An 18030-nucleotide genomic window follows, 5' to 3' on the forward strand; every position below is an offset into this window, starting at 1 on the left:
AGCTGCAACTAGAAACAGAGGTGTCTGACTCTAAAACCTGTGCTCTTTCCACTATCCTGTGCTGGAATAATAAGCTGCGGAATATTTAGTTCTTCGTTTATCAGAAGTTGAAAAGTGTGGTGGTGAAATAGGATTGTGAGATGTTCTTACTGGTTTTACTTTTTAGTGGGTGGATTTCCAGGTAAGTGGCCTTTGAATGTACTTTGGTAATTTGATTTTTGTTTCATTTGTTTTGGTAGGGAAGACAAGCTCTTTGGGGCTACCAAAAAGAAGCAGCAATGCCTGTTGTGTGGCCAACCCTTTTGGATCTCAGCAGGGATGAATGCAAAAGGATTCTTAGAAAATTGGGTATGATTTTCATTTTTGATATTTATGCGTTTCTATGATACTTTTCCCTTTCTGTTTTTGTCATGACTGTTTGCCTGGATGTGATATCTCATGTTGCATTAGAAATTCTTTAGAGGTGTACTTTTCATCTTACTCATTGTTATTTCCCCAGTGCCTAGCATAGTGCTTTGTACTTAGTAGGATTATTATGGACCATAATAATAAAAATAGTAGCTAAGAGTTCTTGAGGGGTACTGGGCTATTCTGAGTTATTTACATTCGCTATCTTATTTAATCCTCACTCAAGTGGGAAAGGTAGGTATTTTTGTGTGTGTGTTTCCATATTACAGATGACAAAACTGAAGCTTAGAACCCAAGGTGATGCTGATAGTAAGTCATGGAGTCAGGACTGTAACCCAGGAATATGATTCCAGTCTTACTTTAGCATACTTTTAAGCTTCATGAATGTATGTGTGAATTATAAACTGTTTCTGAATTCTAAGTAAATGTTAGCTATGCTGACTTTCCTAAATTATGTTTACTATCAGTAATAAAACATGCTTTATGTTTATAATTCATTATTTTGAACTTCTTTTCCTTTAGAGCAGCCTTTCTCAACTAGCATTTTAGGGAGAGAATTAGCACTAATCCAAAGCCTAATCCATTGTATGTAGTGAACTAACTTCTTTTTATGCATTTCGAATGGTAATAGTTTTGTACCATTCTTGGGAAAATTGAGAGAGTTACTCAAGTCATTTTTTATATTCTGTGGTTCAAATGAGGATCCTTGGTTGAGAACTACTGCTTTAGACCAAAAGGTCCAAGAACGACCTTGCTGTCTTCTTTACCACTATAGTCCCAAGCTAGCACATAGTGGGTGCTCAGTAAATGAAAAAATAATTTGAAAAAGAACATTAAATGTTTTGGAAGTGGATATGAATTATTTGTTTATGATTTTGAAGGGGAAAGTGTGGGCCTTGAATTCAGAGGGACCTGGGGTCTTGGTCTTGTCACTAATGACCCACAAGATCAAGGACAGTTTATTTAATCTCCTTAAATCTGTTGACACTTTTGTAAAAGAAGCATAATAATATCTGCCTCATAAGTTTGTTATGTGGATTAATTGTATATAAAAGGATCCTACCACGGTGCTTGACATCTGAGGGTATAGTGTTTTAGAGCAGTTGCTTTCAGACATACTTATTTGCAGGTGAATCTTCAAAGGAAATCTTTGTTGGGAATTCTTTTGTGTAAATCTGAATCATAGCTGCCCTGGTCCTGTCTGCTAGGAACATTTACCCTTTTTATTTCCCATCAGGCCACTGGGAGGATTCTCTGATTTTAAACTATTTCTTAGCATTGTATTTTAGCATGTTTAGAGAGCTTTTTTTGGGCAATCATCCATTATCATTTTTTTCCTTTAACCTTATATCCAAACTTTTAGTACTAATTTGAGGATGATTTTCTACACACTTGCATGCAATTGCTGTAGCTTGCTAGCTACCATTTATAAAGTTGTACTGGTATTTACTCCATAGCTAGAATAATTGCAGATGAACAGAGCCCAACTACAGTAGATTGGATTAGAGTTTCTGGGCTTTTGGGGCCTTGAGTCAAGAGATTATGTTTAAATATAAAAATGGTAACCTTTAAGTCTAAATTTATCCTTAGCTTTAGCCAGAGCTGTGTGGGTAATGTTGCTAGAGAGCTGTTTCTATACAAAAGGAAACAGCCTTCCTACAGGGTAATGTCATCTTCAATGACCCTTCACTTTGGGAGGTGAGCCTTGATAGTGATTTGCAGAAAGACTTCCTCCCCACCCGTTGGCTCATTATCATAACAATGAAACTTTTGAATTGCCTTCAAACACTTAGCTCTAGGTCCAAAGTTTAGAGAAAGTACTGTATTTAAGAATTAACTTAAAATATTTTAAGAATTAGCTTTGTTCTTTTAAAAATAGTTATAAATCATTTAACATAGAATACTAAACATTTAAATTTTACTTAAATATAACAACTCGGGTCGAGAATTTTTTTAATAATATACTGAACATACCAGTGATGGATAAATGCTTCCCTCCTTCTATCCTGCCTTTCCCCTGCCTTATTTTTTAAAAACCTTTCCAACATGGGGCTTCACAGACTATATTATAATTGAACGGCTGATTTGTTTAAGTGGAATGTTGAGGACTTTATAGAGTGGTTGGGAAATCTTTTTGTTTTCCGTGGTGTTTGCATGTATCTTTTATTATAGTTATGTGTCATTAGAGTGAACACTACAATAGAACGGCACCAAAAATACCAGAAATTCAGCTAAGTTTGATATTTGTCAGGATCTGAGGATACCCATCAAAATGGAAATCAAATGTCAAGGAGGTTGGGAAGCCAGTAAAGGTTCTTTACCGTGAGTGAATTTCTGGAGAATGGAGGAAGTGCCTCGGATTGTGTGACTATGATAACTGTGGTCTGAGTCCCAGTTTTGTGTGAGGTTACCACCTCTTACTTTTGTCCATGACTTTTTAGTTAGACTTGGAATGAGACTTGAAATGTCAAAAACCTTTGCCGCATTTCTTTGGTTAATTTCAATCTTTCTGAAGTAGTATCTTGATCACCATAAATTGCATAGGCCAAAAGTGAACTTCTTTTTCTTTTTCCTCATACCATTTCCTCTCTCTGACCTCTCCATTTCTTTTTATGGTATTGCCCTTCTCCTAAATATCTTGCAAACTACAAAATCTGATTCCTTTCCTTCTGCTGTTCTTTCCACATTCAATCAACTACCGAGTCCTCTATCAAATAAGAACTTTTTAGCCTGAAATTAGAGGCTTAGTCTGGCCCCAAACTACTTTTCCATTTTTATCCTTCTTTATTCCTGTATATGCATCTCTTCTTGGAATTTAAATACCTGAGGATAGGGACTTTGTTTTATTCATATAAATATTCTCCATGGTACCTTGTAGTAGTAGTAGTAATGTGCAATTAAGTTTGGTTTGAGTTAGTGACTATCCAAATATATATATTTTTTTTAAAGATTTTTTTTTATTTATTTACTTGAGAGAGAATGAGACAGAGAGAGAGAGCACGAGATGGGGGAGGGTCAGAGGGAGAAGCAGGCTCCCCGCCGAGCAGGGAGCCCGATGCGGGACTTGATCCCGGGACTCCAGGATCATGACCTGAGCCGAAGGCAGTCGCTTAACCAACTGAGCCACCCAGGCGTCCCCAAATACATATTTTTACTTTCCCTAAAGTAAAACTCCGAAAATAGTCACCGACTGTTACTGGAAGTTTGATGTCTATATGAGACATTATTTGCTCTTTTACTGTATTCCTTTTGCATATTTGTGGGTTTTTTCCTCCTGCTTGCTTAGAGCACACTTCTCTTTCTGATTAAAGCTTATGCTTCTAGACTGGATGATGTGTTTCTTCTCTTTGCTTTTACCACTGTATTATAAACTGTATCATCATTGTCTGATGACTTGTTTCACTGTAGCTTTATTCTAGAGTAAACTCCTTGAAGGCAGGATTTAACATACTATCTGGTATATATAATAGGACTCAGTACTGATCTGTTGAATAAAATATTCCATAAATGAGGCATAAACTTTTAGTATAGTGATTTCTTAGTTGGTTATCCCCAGTGCCTTTCTGAACTCTACTTTGGGGCCTGATAAAAGCTGAAATATATGTTTCGTGGTACTAAGTATTTCCTTTACTATTCAGAGCAGGCAAGCTTTGTCCTTCCAGAGAGACCCCATGAAACATCTACATAGTATTCAGCATAGATTGAATATGCAAGATGTTTACACATGGGATAATTCATTTGGATCAGGCATTTCTTTCTAGCGAGCAGGGAGGAGGAGCAGAGGGAAAGGGAGAAGCAAGACTCCCTATTGAGCAGGGAGCCCTGTGCGATGCAGGGATGTGATATGGGGCCTCGATCCTAGGACTCTGGGATCACAGCCTGAGCCGAAGGCAGACGCCCAACTGACTGAGCCACCCAGGCGCCCCATGGATCAGATATTTCTGTTTAATATAGTCAGCTCACTCTTTTTTTTTTTTACTCTCAGAACTGTAAATAACAAGAACTAAACAAGGCTACTAGTTTATTATTGGTGTAGTACCTAGGATGCAGATATGTATACCTTCATTATTTGTGTGTCAGGCCTTGGGATATACCAAATACTAGTAGCAACTTGAATTGACTAAGAAGATAACTGTAGTTTGGACACTTATTTCCCATCATTCTGTTTTGTTTAGATATGCCTGTCTCATAGTGTTAATGGCTTAAAATAACTATTTTATTTATTTTTTTGATTCTGTGGTTGCTGGTTTTGCCTGAGCTCTCTCATGTGGCTGTATTCTGCTGGTAGCTTAGTTGGTTTACTGGGCTTAGCTCAGATGGCTGGGCCTCTCTCCATGTGGCCTTTCATCCTGGGCTTCTTCACAGCTTGGTTATCTCAAGGTTCCAAGACAGCAAGGCTCTGGAGGCAAATGGTAGTGAGCTTCTATTTGTATCATGTATGCTCATGTTCCACTGGCCAAAGCAAGTCACATGCCAAGCCCAGAGTCAGTGTGGGAAGGGACTATACAAAAGTAGTACAGTTCCCAAGGAGTGTGCTGGGAGGCAGGCATGGTTCATTGGGAGCCAGTGAGGACTTTTTGCTTTTATATTTTAACCAGTATTGGAGACTGACAGTTTCATTTCATAATGGTTGTTGCTGTGGAAAGATAGTGAAATGAAACTGTCTGGCACTAGGGTTCAGTATATTATATCCTGGTTGCTATAAGAGCAACTGATGTTTCCTAACCGGTCTCAGTCATTTCCATGGTAGATGCAGAGGATCTTAGATCTGGAAGATACCTTCGATGTCTCTTCTAGATAAAGAAATTGAGGCTCAAGGGTGAGAAAGAACTTGCCCAAGGTCACACAACTAGTTAAGTGGGAGTGCTGGAGCCAGAATCTGGTCATTTGACTCTTGTTCTAGGAGTTTTTCTATTGTGCAGTACTCATGGTATTCTCAACCCCAGGAGAATGTAGTTTGATTCAAGGCAGGGCTAAGGAATTATTTCAAGGATTGGTGATGGTAGGTACCTGTCAGTAAAGCTAAAAATTTCTCTTATCAGCCTTGTATCACTTGGAGCCTGTTCCCAATTGTTGGTAGCATCTGAGTTAAATGTTCTTCATTGATAATGTGTGAGATAAAATATTTACCATTAGATTTTTCTACCTAAACACTTTGTACACATGACTTCTGTGAGGCAATAAAAAAAAGATATACAATTATGAAAGCTACATTTTAATCAATGCTCTTAGATAAAATTTTTGAGAGGAACTTCTAAAATTTTGTGTATTGATTTTTTTTACTGATTTCTAGGTTTTTTTGCCCTGTAGTTTCACTATATATAGCCACAGTATTAAAATATTGAAGGCCTATCTTGATAAAATAATTTTCTTCTTCTAGAATTGGAGGCATATGCTGGAGTTATCAGTGCACTTCGGGCACAGGGGGATCTCACCAAGGAAAAGAAAGATCTTCTCGGAGAACTCTCAAAAGTTCTTAGGTAAATTATAAAAGTTTGTGAGATATGACTCTAGAAATTTCATTTTGAGGAGTTTTAATACTTTTCATTCTCAAGTTGAAGACAGAGGTTTTCCAGTTGTTGGTGCTTAGATATCTCATCCCAGTTGTGTGCTTTGTTGCAGAAAGTTATGTAATTTATCATTTATTCTGTAATCAGAAAGGGTTTAAGGCAGGTTATTTTAGGTTTGGGTCACCTGGGAAGGGGAGGTATTTTTGATATGGGTGAAGGAAAGAAGAGTTGGTAGCAACAAGATCTGAAGACTTGGAGTGGCCCGTGGCGTTTGTTGGGAGGGGAGAAGGAGATACTAGGAAGTTGTTGTTTTAATTTATAGAAATAAGTGGTTTTTATATAGTCATAGCCCTGTGGATAGTTTATCCCCTCAGTGTCCTGCTAGAGTGGCCTTGAAGCCGTTAACAATTCTACTGAATGGAATTCTTTGATACCTTGTCTTGATCCATTCTGACATCTTGAGCTTTCTCAGAAAATACTCTGTTTTAACTGAAGTTTCCTTTCTATATTTAAAACCATTTTGTCCTTTTTTTTTTTAAATGAAAATAGGGAAGAGTCTTTTCCTGTATTTGGTTGACATTAATACAGGGATAATATTAAATCAAATCCTTAATCTTATTGTCTTCATATTTAACAACTTCTATATTTTTTGTTTGTTGTTTCTATTTCCTCATAAATCTTCTTTCCAGCCCCTTACATATTTTAGTCCATGGTATAGATATAGCTTAAGCAGTAAAGATTACAATTTGAAGAGTGGTTACTCATTTTATTGAATATTTACGAATGGAATGGGTGTAGCCTTTTTTCACTTGTTTAGTGTTAACTTTATATGTATTTAATCAGAATCAATATAAGCACATTTTTACTGTAATGGTAATATAGTGTAATGTAGAAGACATAGTTGAAATGTTGAGTAATAAGGGAGTAATGTCCTGGTGTCAAATTTCATAGCATATAGCCACAAGAAACAGATTATCTTGCCACTTTTGTTTCTTTATTAAATTCACTGAACATAAAATTATAAGACTTTTAAGCTTTAGGAAGGACTTTAGTTTTTATTTTTTTAGAAAAAAAAAAAAAAAGACTTTAGAAGACTTTCTTCTAGGTGCCAAAATCTTCTTAGTAACCACGATTAGGGGTCATTCAGTGGCTGTTTGCACATTTAGATAACAGGAACCTCTGCTAATCTTGAACATGGTCTGACATTTCCGAGTTTTGGAAGTAATGACTTGATATCAAGCTAATTTGTCTTCCTGTGATTTTTAATTTGCAACTAATTCTCTCTGCAGTTACACAGAATCACTATGAACCCTTTTCTGTGATTTTAATGAAAGCATCTGAAGATATATTTTAGGCCCCGTCTATATCTTTTCACAAATCAATCTTGTCCCCTCTCTTCCCCAAGCAAAATGTTGACTTAAACATGAATAAAAGTGTAGAAAAGAGCTGCCTGCTTGGCAGAGTTCTATAATGGCTATTTTTTTTCATAGCATCTCAACAGAGCGCCACCGTGCTGAAGTTCGGAGAGCAGTAAACGATGAACGGTTAACAACAATTGCACATAAGTAAGCCATTAGTCATACAACCCCTGATTTTTTTATGACGTAGTATAACATAATTTTGAAACAGTCTTCCTATTGTATAGCAGATTCCTGAGTCTTTTATCTTAATAGTAATATTTCTGTGCTCAGGGATCCTGACCATAGAGGTATTAACTGTTTATTCAGTTGGTTATGTTTTTGCATTTGGTTAGGCAAGCTTTAAGTACTCAGGTCAAATCCAGTTACAATGTGATCTCTGCATAAAAGGCCACCACAGTTTAGCAGATGATTCACTTACTTAAAGCAAAGTTCAGTAATAAAGTGGTATGCTCCCCTAATTTGACACCCCTTAGAGGTTCTTTGTAATGGTATGTGGTATATATATTGCTTTATAAATAGGCATTTTAAATTTTCTTTCTACCTGACTAATATTTCATGTATTTTGAGATTCAGAAAAAAGATTGTAAGAATATATATTCTGCTTTTAAGAAATATGAATATATCTTAATTTACTTTAAAAAAGCCAACAAAATAAAATTTATAAAGGATTCTTATCAAATTGTTTTCAGATCATTATAACTGTGTGACAGATGGGGTGGAGGGTGGTGGAGGACTAAGGGCAGGGATCAAACATTAGTAGAATACGAATGGAGATAGTGCCTCCTAAAGAATAGAAAGGAACAGAAATTATCCTTAAATGTTAATGCAAGATGACAGGAGCATTTCATTAAAAATAAAATATATTACAGTATTACTCATTTATTTTTTATTTTTATGTTTTAATGTGAAATAAAACTAAAGGAAAAAATTCAGTGCAGTTCCATAGTGTGATAAATAGTGTGTTTAAACCAACTGGCAGTATTTGAATTGACCTTGTAGATCCATTAGCTTCATGTTGTGCTTTGCTATTCCTCATTTTACTTAACTTATAAAATGGGGTGCTACCTTTTTAGCTGCGTAGTTTGAAAGTTTCGGTATCTGGATTTTGAGATTTTTCAGTGGTAGGTATGTATGCACTGTAGAAGTTTGGAATTTTTCCACTAGAGACATTAAGTATTTAGTTGTCAGGCCAACATGGTTGAAACATTCAAATATTAATGTGTTCCTTCTTTAATTTGCTCTAAACTTTTGAATTGGGATGGTCTGAAAATAATAACTGAACCTAGATTCTAATTTGAGATGGTAATAGGAAACTTATGTGCTAGATAATAAAGTAGTAAACAATAGCTTACATTCAGAGGCACTTAGAGACAAAGTTAGTACCTTAAAAGCATTGGAAAAATATTGTGGGTCAATTAGTTGTAAGTTGATGCATCAGTTTCATACTTAAAGGATAACATTTATTTAGTCTCCTTTTCCTTTTTTCCCCTTTAAAGAATGAATTTATCCTTATATTTGGGTGAAAGACCAAGTTACAGGTATGCAAATAGGTTATTATTATTTCAGGCTTTTTCTTGTATTATTTCAAAATTGAAGCTCTCAATTATTCAGGGGCACATATTCCCATTTATGAATTAACCGTGCCCTCTGCTTTTCCTTCTCTTCCCCTCCTCCCCCTCCTAATATTGCCCACCCTTTAGCCATTTTGCTGCTTGGGAGTACCTCTAGTCAGAGGGTGGGAAGGGAGAGGAGGTGAAAATTTTAATTAGTCATTTTACTGCTTGTTAGTTGTCCTGGAAATGGCTTGGTAGAAGAATTTACAAGTATTTGCCAAAGTATTTTTGGATAATATGTGGATTTCTTTAATCTGTTTGACCTCTCCCTTTCCCTCCTCTCTCTATTAGCATGGATAATTGAGAGTTGGCTTCTATCTGCCTGTGTTTCCTTTTTTCTCTCCTTTCTGATTTCTTTAATACATGAGTTTAATTTTCTGAAGAGTTTACTTCAGCATATAATTTTAAAAGCTTCTTAGGTCTTTCTGTACTCTTATTTTAATATTTTATGCTGTGGTTTTAGTTTGACTAGGTGTCGTATTTTACTTGTTGAGCCCAGGGGTCGGTGAGTGCGGAATGGTGAGGAAGGCATAGATCCCTTATTCTCTACATCTCCTCTGCCCTGTTTCCCTCATAAGTAGCAACAGAACCTAAATCCAAAGATTATCTATAGGATGGCTTCATACTCTGAGCCTGAAAAAAGCAACTGGAGCCAAGGAGGAATGCATCTGAACTGACTGCATTCCCTTTCTCCTCTCCCTTCCCTCCCCCACTCAAAATCGCAGCTTAGGCCTGAAGGAATGTGGTTGAAAGGTAAAGAGAAAGCCGAGAAGATTGAGCACAAAGGAGGTGGAAACAAAAGGAGCAGGGTGTCTGGGATCAAAGAAAAGCCTTGCTTATGGCCTGAAGCATAACACATGTTTATTATTTGGCACCAGACCATATATTAAGTTTGATACTCGAATTCAGTTTTGAAACATGTCAGAATATTATAATATTAAAGCCTGGAATGTCAAGGGGCTTCAGAGTTTTTAATTGTGCCACTCTTGCCAGCATTGTCTCTAGTATTCAAAGAAAGTGGCTATCTGGAATTACTCTTCTCTTAAACTCCTTCCCCATAAGCCAGACATTTATAGGATACTGTGTGAGTTTCTATGTGAGGGTAAAGATTTTTTTTCCGGTGCCCTGCATACCAAAGGATGTGAGGGCCAAGGTAGTTTCATTAGTATCATGTTAGATTTCTCAGGAAAGGGGCTGGAGCAAGGTTTCTACCCTCCCTTGCCATCCTTAATCTAAATAGAGAAGCGATCCTTACATTGAAACTTAGGTACTCCAGGGAAGCCCTGGAGTAAGATGTTTACAAAAATCTGTAAAATTCAGTTTAGATGATTTGTGCAACTAATGCATATTTACACCCTCATTACTAAGCAAATAGGAATTTTTGATCTAATTCTAACATAATTTTTCACTCACTTAAAAAAAATTTGAGCATGTTTGCATGAGTAGAAATTTGGAAGATTTACAGATCTTTTTAAAAGTTGCAGTTGTATCTTTTGCACTGCAAATTCTGTCTTTTCAATAGCAAATATTCATGTGTTTTAAATTATTGATCTTCCATAATTTCTGCCACCATTTAAACAATGCACCAGGTAAGTGTAGACATCACTTTATTTGTGTGTAAACAATCACCTAGCAAATATACTAGTGATGTTCTAAAAAAATGATAGCAAAGTCGGAGTAAGCCAAGAAAACGCTAAATAGCTTTTAGAATTTTTTCCTTTGACAATTAGCCGTAGCCCACTTCTGTTTCTCTTTTCTTGTTTATACCATTCTCTGTTTCAGAACTAGTGTCAAATTGGAGATGATGTGATAACAAATTTATGAAGTTAATTGGGGTTTTAGGAACTCTTCTTTCCCTTGTTTTAGGTAGGACTGGTTAAACAGTTTGCAAATTTCTCATAGTAACCCAACTAGATTCATCAGCTCCTAGAAATTCCTTTCTGAACTGAATGTAAATCCTTCTCAAGTTGTAAAGTAATTTATTTGTTCCATTCAGTGAAAGTTGGTCGTAATTAGACAACGGTGCCCAATTAGTATAAATCAAAGGCAAATATTAGACATAAAACCCTTTTGAAAAGTTTTATACTTTCTACTTGTGGTGTGGCACATGTCAGTATTATGATGTATGCTTGTTGAAGGAAACATTTAGTGGCTGTGTGACCTTAGGGAAGTTATTTAACCTCTCAGTGACTCAGTTTCTCTATGCACAAAATGGAGATAATAATATTACCAATTTCATAGGATTATTGAGAGAATTATGAGTTAATACATAGAAAATGTTTAAAACAGTGCCGGACGTAGAAAAAGTGTTTAGTTGATGTTAACTACCATCACCATCACCATCATCATCATTATTCCATTATCCACTAACAAGGGCTTTTGTGTACGCTATCTAAATATGAAGAATCAGTGGACATTTCGAGTCTTAAGCCCTAGATTTGGTTATAGAATCTTCAGTTTGGAAAAGGTGCAGAAATATTTCTGATTTAGTAAAAAGGTTGATTAATTGATTCTGGGTAAATTTTAAACCTTGACACTAATCATCAGGAGAAGTGATGTAACTGCCTTTTGTGGAGCCAAATCAAGAGAAGTGACAAAATTGTCTTTTCATATTTCAACCATATTTCAGTGGGATTCCTGGGATATTTACTCAGGTTTAGATAGAGAAACAGAATAGTGTCTGCTTAGGGGGATAGTTCCATGGCCTCAAATATTTCTTAGAATGAAGAGTGATATAAGTAAAATTAAAGTAGTAGTGGCAGGTTTCTTCCAGTGACCTCAGACCTAGTCTATTTTTTAACAGGAAGGATACTAATGTAACACATCATCAATGACACATGCAGTGATATATACAGCCCACTTCTCTCCCTCCATACTTAGTCTCCCTCGTTTACTGCCTCAGTTTCCCTTGTTTGAAAGCCTTAGAACCTCTGGCCATGCAGGCAGTTAGATCATTTTTGCAAAGGTTCAGTGAATTCTATCCTCAATTATTAAAGAAAATCTAATTTAAAAATTACGAGTACTTTTTACCTTTTTAGTTGAATTACAAAATTAAGTTCTAAAAGTTAGTAGATGTACTAGTTTTCATTAGCAATGCCAGATTTAAACTAATGAAAATAATGTCAATATTTAGAAGGCATAGGAAAATTTTTCATAGTTTCAGTTGTGTTAATTATAAGATTTATATTATAGAATAAAATGTGTAAGAACTTAAGTGTGTGTGAAATCCCTTAAATTCTGATAATTACTCATAATTTTCATTTTGCTTGCTTAAAATAAAGCCTCTCCTATTCACTCAGGGTACTTTTTATAATTTAAAAAGTTATATTTGTTTGAGAAAATAGTTGACTCATTTTTAGTGATTGAGAACCCTTGTAGCAGCATTTTCTTTTTTGTTTAGTATGTCTGGACCTAATAGCTCTTCAGAGTGGTCCATTGAGGGTCGTCGCTTGGTTCCACTGATGCCCCGGTTGGTTCCCCAAACTGCCTTCACTGTAACAGCTAACGCTGTTGCCAATGCAGCTATCCAGCACAATGCATCTCTTCCAGTGCCTGCAGAAACAGGAAGCAAGGAAGGTGAGTAGAAAACTACTTCTGTGTGTAGAGACGACTTTTCTCAGATTCTTCAAGGAAAGGTGTCCTGTTTTCATCAGTTTCATCTGTTTTAATCCCAGTGTATGAAGGTTACAAAACACAGTGAGCAACTCTTATTTTGAAACTAGAAACTGCCATGTTTTTAGTCTCAGCCGAAACCAGATTTCCCTTTTCAAAGTGTGAGTTCTGTTAATCACAAAATTGGAAAAAGCCTTCTTGGAGTGAATTTTTGCTATCAGTGTATCTTGTTAGAAGTGGATAAAAGGCCTTAATGGGTGACATGGAAAATAAATGATGGAAGTCATTTACCTGCTGGAGAAAGATGCCTAACTGATTAGACAATAAAACTCTGTTTTATCTTCTGGAATCTATGTATATGGTGCTTCTCTGTTCTAGTCAGTGTTCTGAATCCATTAGGGATTACCTGGCAGAAGAGAAGGCTTTCTTACTGTTATTTAATCTAGTAATTGACACGTGCTTTAAAAATTCTTGAATTCTCTTGAGGCTACCAAGAGTAATGTTAAATTTGAGAGTGCATATTTGGATTGATTCTAGTAGCTTAGTTTGGTGTTGCTTGAAAATAACCCTGAAAATAATGAAGTTGTCAGATTACTTTGGGGAATTGTCATTTCTTGATTATCAGTGGGTCGTGGAGCAGAATGAGACACTCTTCATGCATGCCAGGCTCTGTTTTAGGCTGAAGGAAGCTATATTTAGAGAGAGACAGGTACCAATGTACAAATTTGGCCTCCACTCAGTTCCTGTTTTCTTTGTTGTAGGAGAGGTATCTTTCTTCTCTTCCCACTTTTACCTTTTCTGTCCACCAACTGTCTGGTAGAGGGAAAAGAATATGGGATTGCCAATAGTCAAATCTGTGTTTGAGTCCTAGTTAGCCATTTCCTAGCTATGTGACCTCCAGCAACTCTTAGCTTCTGTGAACCCTAGGTTCCTCATCTTTAAAAGGAGGATGTGGTGCTGTGAGTGTTAGTGCTAATATATGGAAAGCATTTAGCATAGTGCATGGTACTCAGTAAATGGTGCATTATGAACTATTCTTGCTTCTTGTTGTTATTCAAGAAATTGACATATAATGTTGTCATTAGTTGAGTTATTGTTGCACTGCTTGGATGGCAAGTGACTAGTAAGTTGTTTTATAATAAAGTAACCTTGCTGTGGTTCCCCCCCCAGTAGCCAAGTTGGAAATTGCCATGGTTAGGGAAAAATTATGCATCACTCCATCATTGGTGCTGCTATCAGTATTAAAAGGGAATACAAGTACGTGCCTTTTGTCTAACTCCTGCCATGAATGAAAAATTATTTTTATTTTTCTTCGTATAGTTTTAAACTGGATTTCTTTGTAATTGTGCTCTTCTCCATTGGCAAAGTCACCTGTAGACCAGCTGTTAAATACTTGAGGAAAACCCAGTGAAGTGATGATTTTCTGGAAGGGTTATTAATACCTTTTAACTTAATGGACCTAGTAATGGCCTCTAACTTCTGATCACATGAAAATGTTAAAATTGGCCTGCAGTAAAAATATTTTTATGTATATGCGTGGACAGTTTTGGTGAAAGTTAACAGCAAACTTTTTTATCGTTCCTTCAGTAGTGGTTTGCTATTCCTACACAAGTACCACGTCAACCCCAACCTCTACCCCTGTTCCAAGTGGCAGCATAGCGACGGTTAAGTCTCCAAGACCTGCCAGTCCTGCCTCCAATGTAGTTGTCTTGCCAAGTGGAAGTACTGTTTATGTCAAAAGTAAGTGATATTCTCAGTGTTATCAGGGCCATCTTGGCTAAATGCTGCAACATAGGCTCTGATTAGATCTGCCTTCCTGGATTAAATCATCGGTCCACTGGCTATTAGCAGTGGTTAGTTTTTGAAGGTTGTAAATTCCTTTCTTTACACGTGACTAGGTATATATTGCTTTTTAATCAGTTCTGGGGGTTGAGAAATTACTTCTTTTTTGTTCTCTGTGGGAAATCTGCCTTGAACAGTGCTATCTTCCAAGTATTCACTTGTTTTGATTGTCATGGACTAGAAATGTGAATGGAAACTGAAGAAATGTGCTTATGTGATTTATGCAGTGTTTACTCCTGTAAGTGTAATTTTTAATGTTTTTTAAAAAATTATTTATATAGTATATCATCCAGCTGTTACTTTCAGTGATGTATCTAGGGAGTCCATCTTTTATATTTTTAGTTGACTATAAGCTTTTGAAGTTTATTTGCAGTTTTTAGCCCCTTGATTCTATCCTGTGAAACAGTTTAATGTCCAGGTCATTTTTTGGTATTAGTGTCTGTTATGTCAGTATTGTTTTGCTTTTGTTATCAGCTGGAGATTATTAGTACTTGATTTTCATTTTTCTCAATATAGTTATAAACTTGATTTCTTTGTAACTTTTAGAGGTAGAGTTTGCTGTTTTAGGAATGATTTTAGGTCATTGTCAGCCTTATTTAAATTAAAGTCTAAAAACTGAAGGTGGTATAAGGAGTTATAGTTTATTAATTCCATGAGTCATGCTGTATACTTTTTTTTTGTCTGCTTTGTAGAGATTTCCTATGAATGTTGGAAGGATTTATGTTTCTCACTTGATTTAAAAAAAAAGTCTACAAAAATAGTTGAGGCTTTAGTTCATAAAGAAAAAACTAAGAATCTGGAACTATTAAGTTTATATCTGATTTCTCTAGATTTAATCACTTCTCAGCCTTTTGGCTAAGATCAAGTGATTTCTGTAGATTTAGCCAAGGTGACTGTAAGAGATTTATTTTTTTAAATTCTTTTTTTTTTTCCTTTTAGTAATCTCAACACCCAACATGGGGCTTGAACTCCCGACCCTAAGATTGAGAGTCGTGTGTTCCATCTGAGCCAGTCAGGCGCCCCGCGATCTATTTTTTTTTTTTTAAGATTTTATTTATTTATTTGACAGAGAGAGCAAGAGAGCACAAGCTGGGGGAACAGTAGGAGGATGAGGGAGAAGCAGGCTGCCCGCCAAGCAGGGAGCCCGATGCGGGGCTTGATCCCAGGACCCCGGGATCATGACCCGAGCCGAAGGCAGACGCTCAACCATCTGAGCCACTCAGGCGCCCCCCTTTTTTTTTTGATAATTTTTTAAAACACTGAAAGTGAATCCCAAACCCGAGGAAACCTTTTAAACATAAAATGTAGTTTAAAATAATAGGAAGTTTATTGCTTTATTCTCAGAAGTCACACAGGCAACATTAGTTTGAGATATAATTGTTCATTAATCTAGCTTCATATGTGCAAGGCACTGTACTGGGGAAACAAACCAGTAAGTCTTAGTCATCGCCCTCTGGGAGCCTCTTAATAATGGGAGATGTGCAGACCAGCAGCCACATTGCCATGGGGTGAGTGATAAAGAAGAGAATATACAAAGTGCTTAAGCTCAGAGATGTGGATTAGTTTTGCTTAGAGGAGTAAGGAGAGTGTCACTGAGGAGATGGTTTGCAGGATGATGAAGAGTTCATTGTTGGTAGGTAGTATTCCCCAAAGAACAATAGTGTTTGGAGACTCTGGTTGTATAGAATATGTTAAGGTGGCTTTGGGGAATCGTGAGCACTTCAGTGTACTGGGATTATAAGGGTGCACAGGGTTGGGTAGAGTAGGATATAGTTGACCCTTGAGCAATGTGGGGCTTAGGGTTGCTGACTCCTTGTGCAGTCGAAAATCTGCATATAACTTGACTCCCCAAAAACTTAAATACTAATAGTCTATAGTGGACCAGAAGTCTTGCTGATAACATAAGCAGATGACTAACACATATTTTGTATATGTATTATATACTGTATTCATACAATAAAGTAAGCTAGAAAAAAGAAAATGTTACTAAGAAAATCATAAGAGGAAAGAGAAACATTTATAGTAATATACTGTATTTATCAAAAAAAATACACATATTAGTGGACCTGTGCAGTTCAAACTTGTGTTTGAAGGTCAGCTGTATTGTGTTCTTGGAAAGCTGTAGAACCTTGAATGATGTAGTAATGATTTAAGTGCCTCATCTTGTAGGGAGATAAAAACTACTTAAGGATTTAAGGCAAGGCATTGACATAATTAGGTATGAGATTCTGTAACTGGCAGTAGGATGGAGTGTAGAAGTGGAGTGATTCGAAGCATGGACATCTTTTAGGAGGTTGCTAAAATACAGGCAGGAGATAAGAAGGCCTGACATAGCCACAGGGTTAAAGAAAGGAGGAAAGGCATTCAGAGAAAACTTCTGAGGGAGGATTGATAGGACTTACTGTTTGGGGCTGAGGCAAAGGGAGAGGTCAAGGATGGCTGATGACACAAAGATTTAAAATGAAGTATAAAATGCAGGGTTAGATTGTGATAAATACAACAAAACTGTCATTGCCTTTCAGGTGTTAGCTGTTCAGATGAAGATGAAAAACCCAGAAAACGAAGGCGAACAAATTCTTCTAGCTCCTCCCCTGTTGTCCTAAAGGAAGTTCCAAAGGCTGTTGTTCCGGTCTCAAAGACGATCACTGTGCCTGTGAGTGGCAGTCCCAAGATGAGCAACATCATGCAGAGCATTGCCAACTCCTTACCACCCCACATGTCTCCTGTGAAAATAACCTTCACCAAACCATCAACACAGACGACAAACACAACAACACAAAAGGTATGTGAAGGAGGGAGTCTCTGTCTGATGATTGCTGTTTCCATTTCTTTCAGTCAATATGATTCAGATTTAACAAACATGCACTGAGTGCTTACTATGTGCTTGGCATTATGCTGGGAATGATCAGGTCTCTTACTTTAATTCTGCACAGAATAATACCTATCACCCTTGGGATAGGTATTATTAATTCACTTTTTTTTTTTTTTTAAAGATTTTATTTATTTATTTGACAGAGAGACACAGCGAGAGAGGGAACACAAGCAGGGGGAGTGGGAGAGGGAGAAGCAGGCTTCCTGCCGAGCAGGGAGCCCGATGCGGGGCTCGATCCCAGGACCCTGGGATCATGACCTGAGCCGAAGGCAGACGCTTAACGACTGAGCCACCCAGGCGCCCCTTATTAATTCACTTTTTGTAGATGAGGCTCAGAGATGCCAAATGACTTGCCTAATGTCACGCAGCCAGCAGATCTCATACTTCTAAGACTTTTGTTCTGTTTTATTATTGTAATGCCATTTGGGAAAAAACTAAAATATAAAATTTTTTTTGACCTATATATGGATAACTTTACCTTTAGGAACTCAGTTTTTACTTTGCCAGAGTAACAAAGTTGTCAGAAGTGGGTGTTTTATAGAAGACAGGAAGGATATGATTAAGTGCATAATTACTGTTGCCTTCTTTTTTTATTCTTTGTATGCTATCATTAGTTCTTTCCTAAACTTTTCTCAGTATGTTCAAATCAACAATATTCTGTCAGTTGTATGTTATTAGAACCCTCTAACTTTCCACACTAATATGGATGCTGTTGGCACCCTAGGCTTGTTGCACACCTGTATTTCTGGGGT

At 36.7% G+C, this 18030-nt stretch overlaps 1 protein-coding gene across 6 annotated transcripts in view; it reads left to right on the forward strand.

Annotated features, from left to right (window-relative positions):
* EMSY (EMSY transcriptional repressor, BRCA2 interacting) overlaps positions 1-18030 on the forward strand; it is an 87483-nt gene that overhangs the window by 2787 nt on the left and 66666 nt on the right. For 2 of the 6 annotated variants that reach the window (XM_034995322.1, XM_034995328.1), the window contains exons 2-8: positions 240-348; positions 5789-5888; positions 7409-7483; positions 8836-8877; positions 12353-12528; positions 14152-14304; positions 16929-17188. In XM_034995322.1, the coding sequence (XP_034851213.1) occupies positions 279-348; positions 5789-5888; positions 7409-7483; positions 8836-8877; positions 12353-12528; positions 14152-14304; positions 16929-17188 (876 nt within the window). In that variant the 5' untranslated portion in view covers positions 240-278. The remainder of the gene's footprint in view (positions 1-239; positions 349-5788; positions 5889-7408; positions 7484-8835; positions 8878-12352; positions 12529-14151; positions 14305-16928; positions 17189-18030) is intronic. The other 4 variants (XM_034995323.1, XM_034995326.1, XM_034995324.1 and 1 more) reach the window with 4 other exon arrangements.

This window comes from Mirounga leonina, unplaced genomic scaffold (assembly GCF_011800145.1).
Source record: "Mirounga leonina isolate KUSES-001 unplaced genomic scaffold, KU_Mleo_1.0 Mir_92, whole genome shotgun sequence".
In the NCBI taxonomy this organism is placed as follows: domain Eukaryota; kingdom Metazoa; phylum Chordata; class Mammalia; order Carnivora; family Phocidae; genus Mirounga; species Mirounga leonina.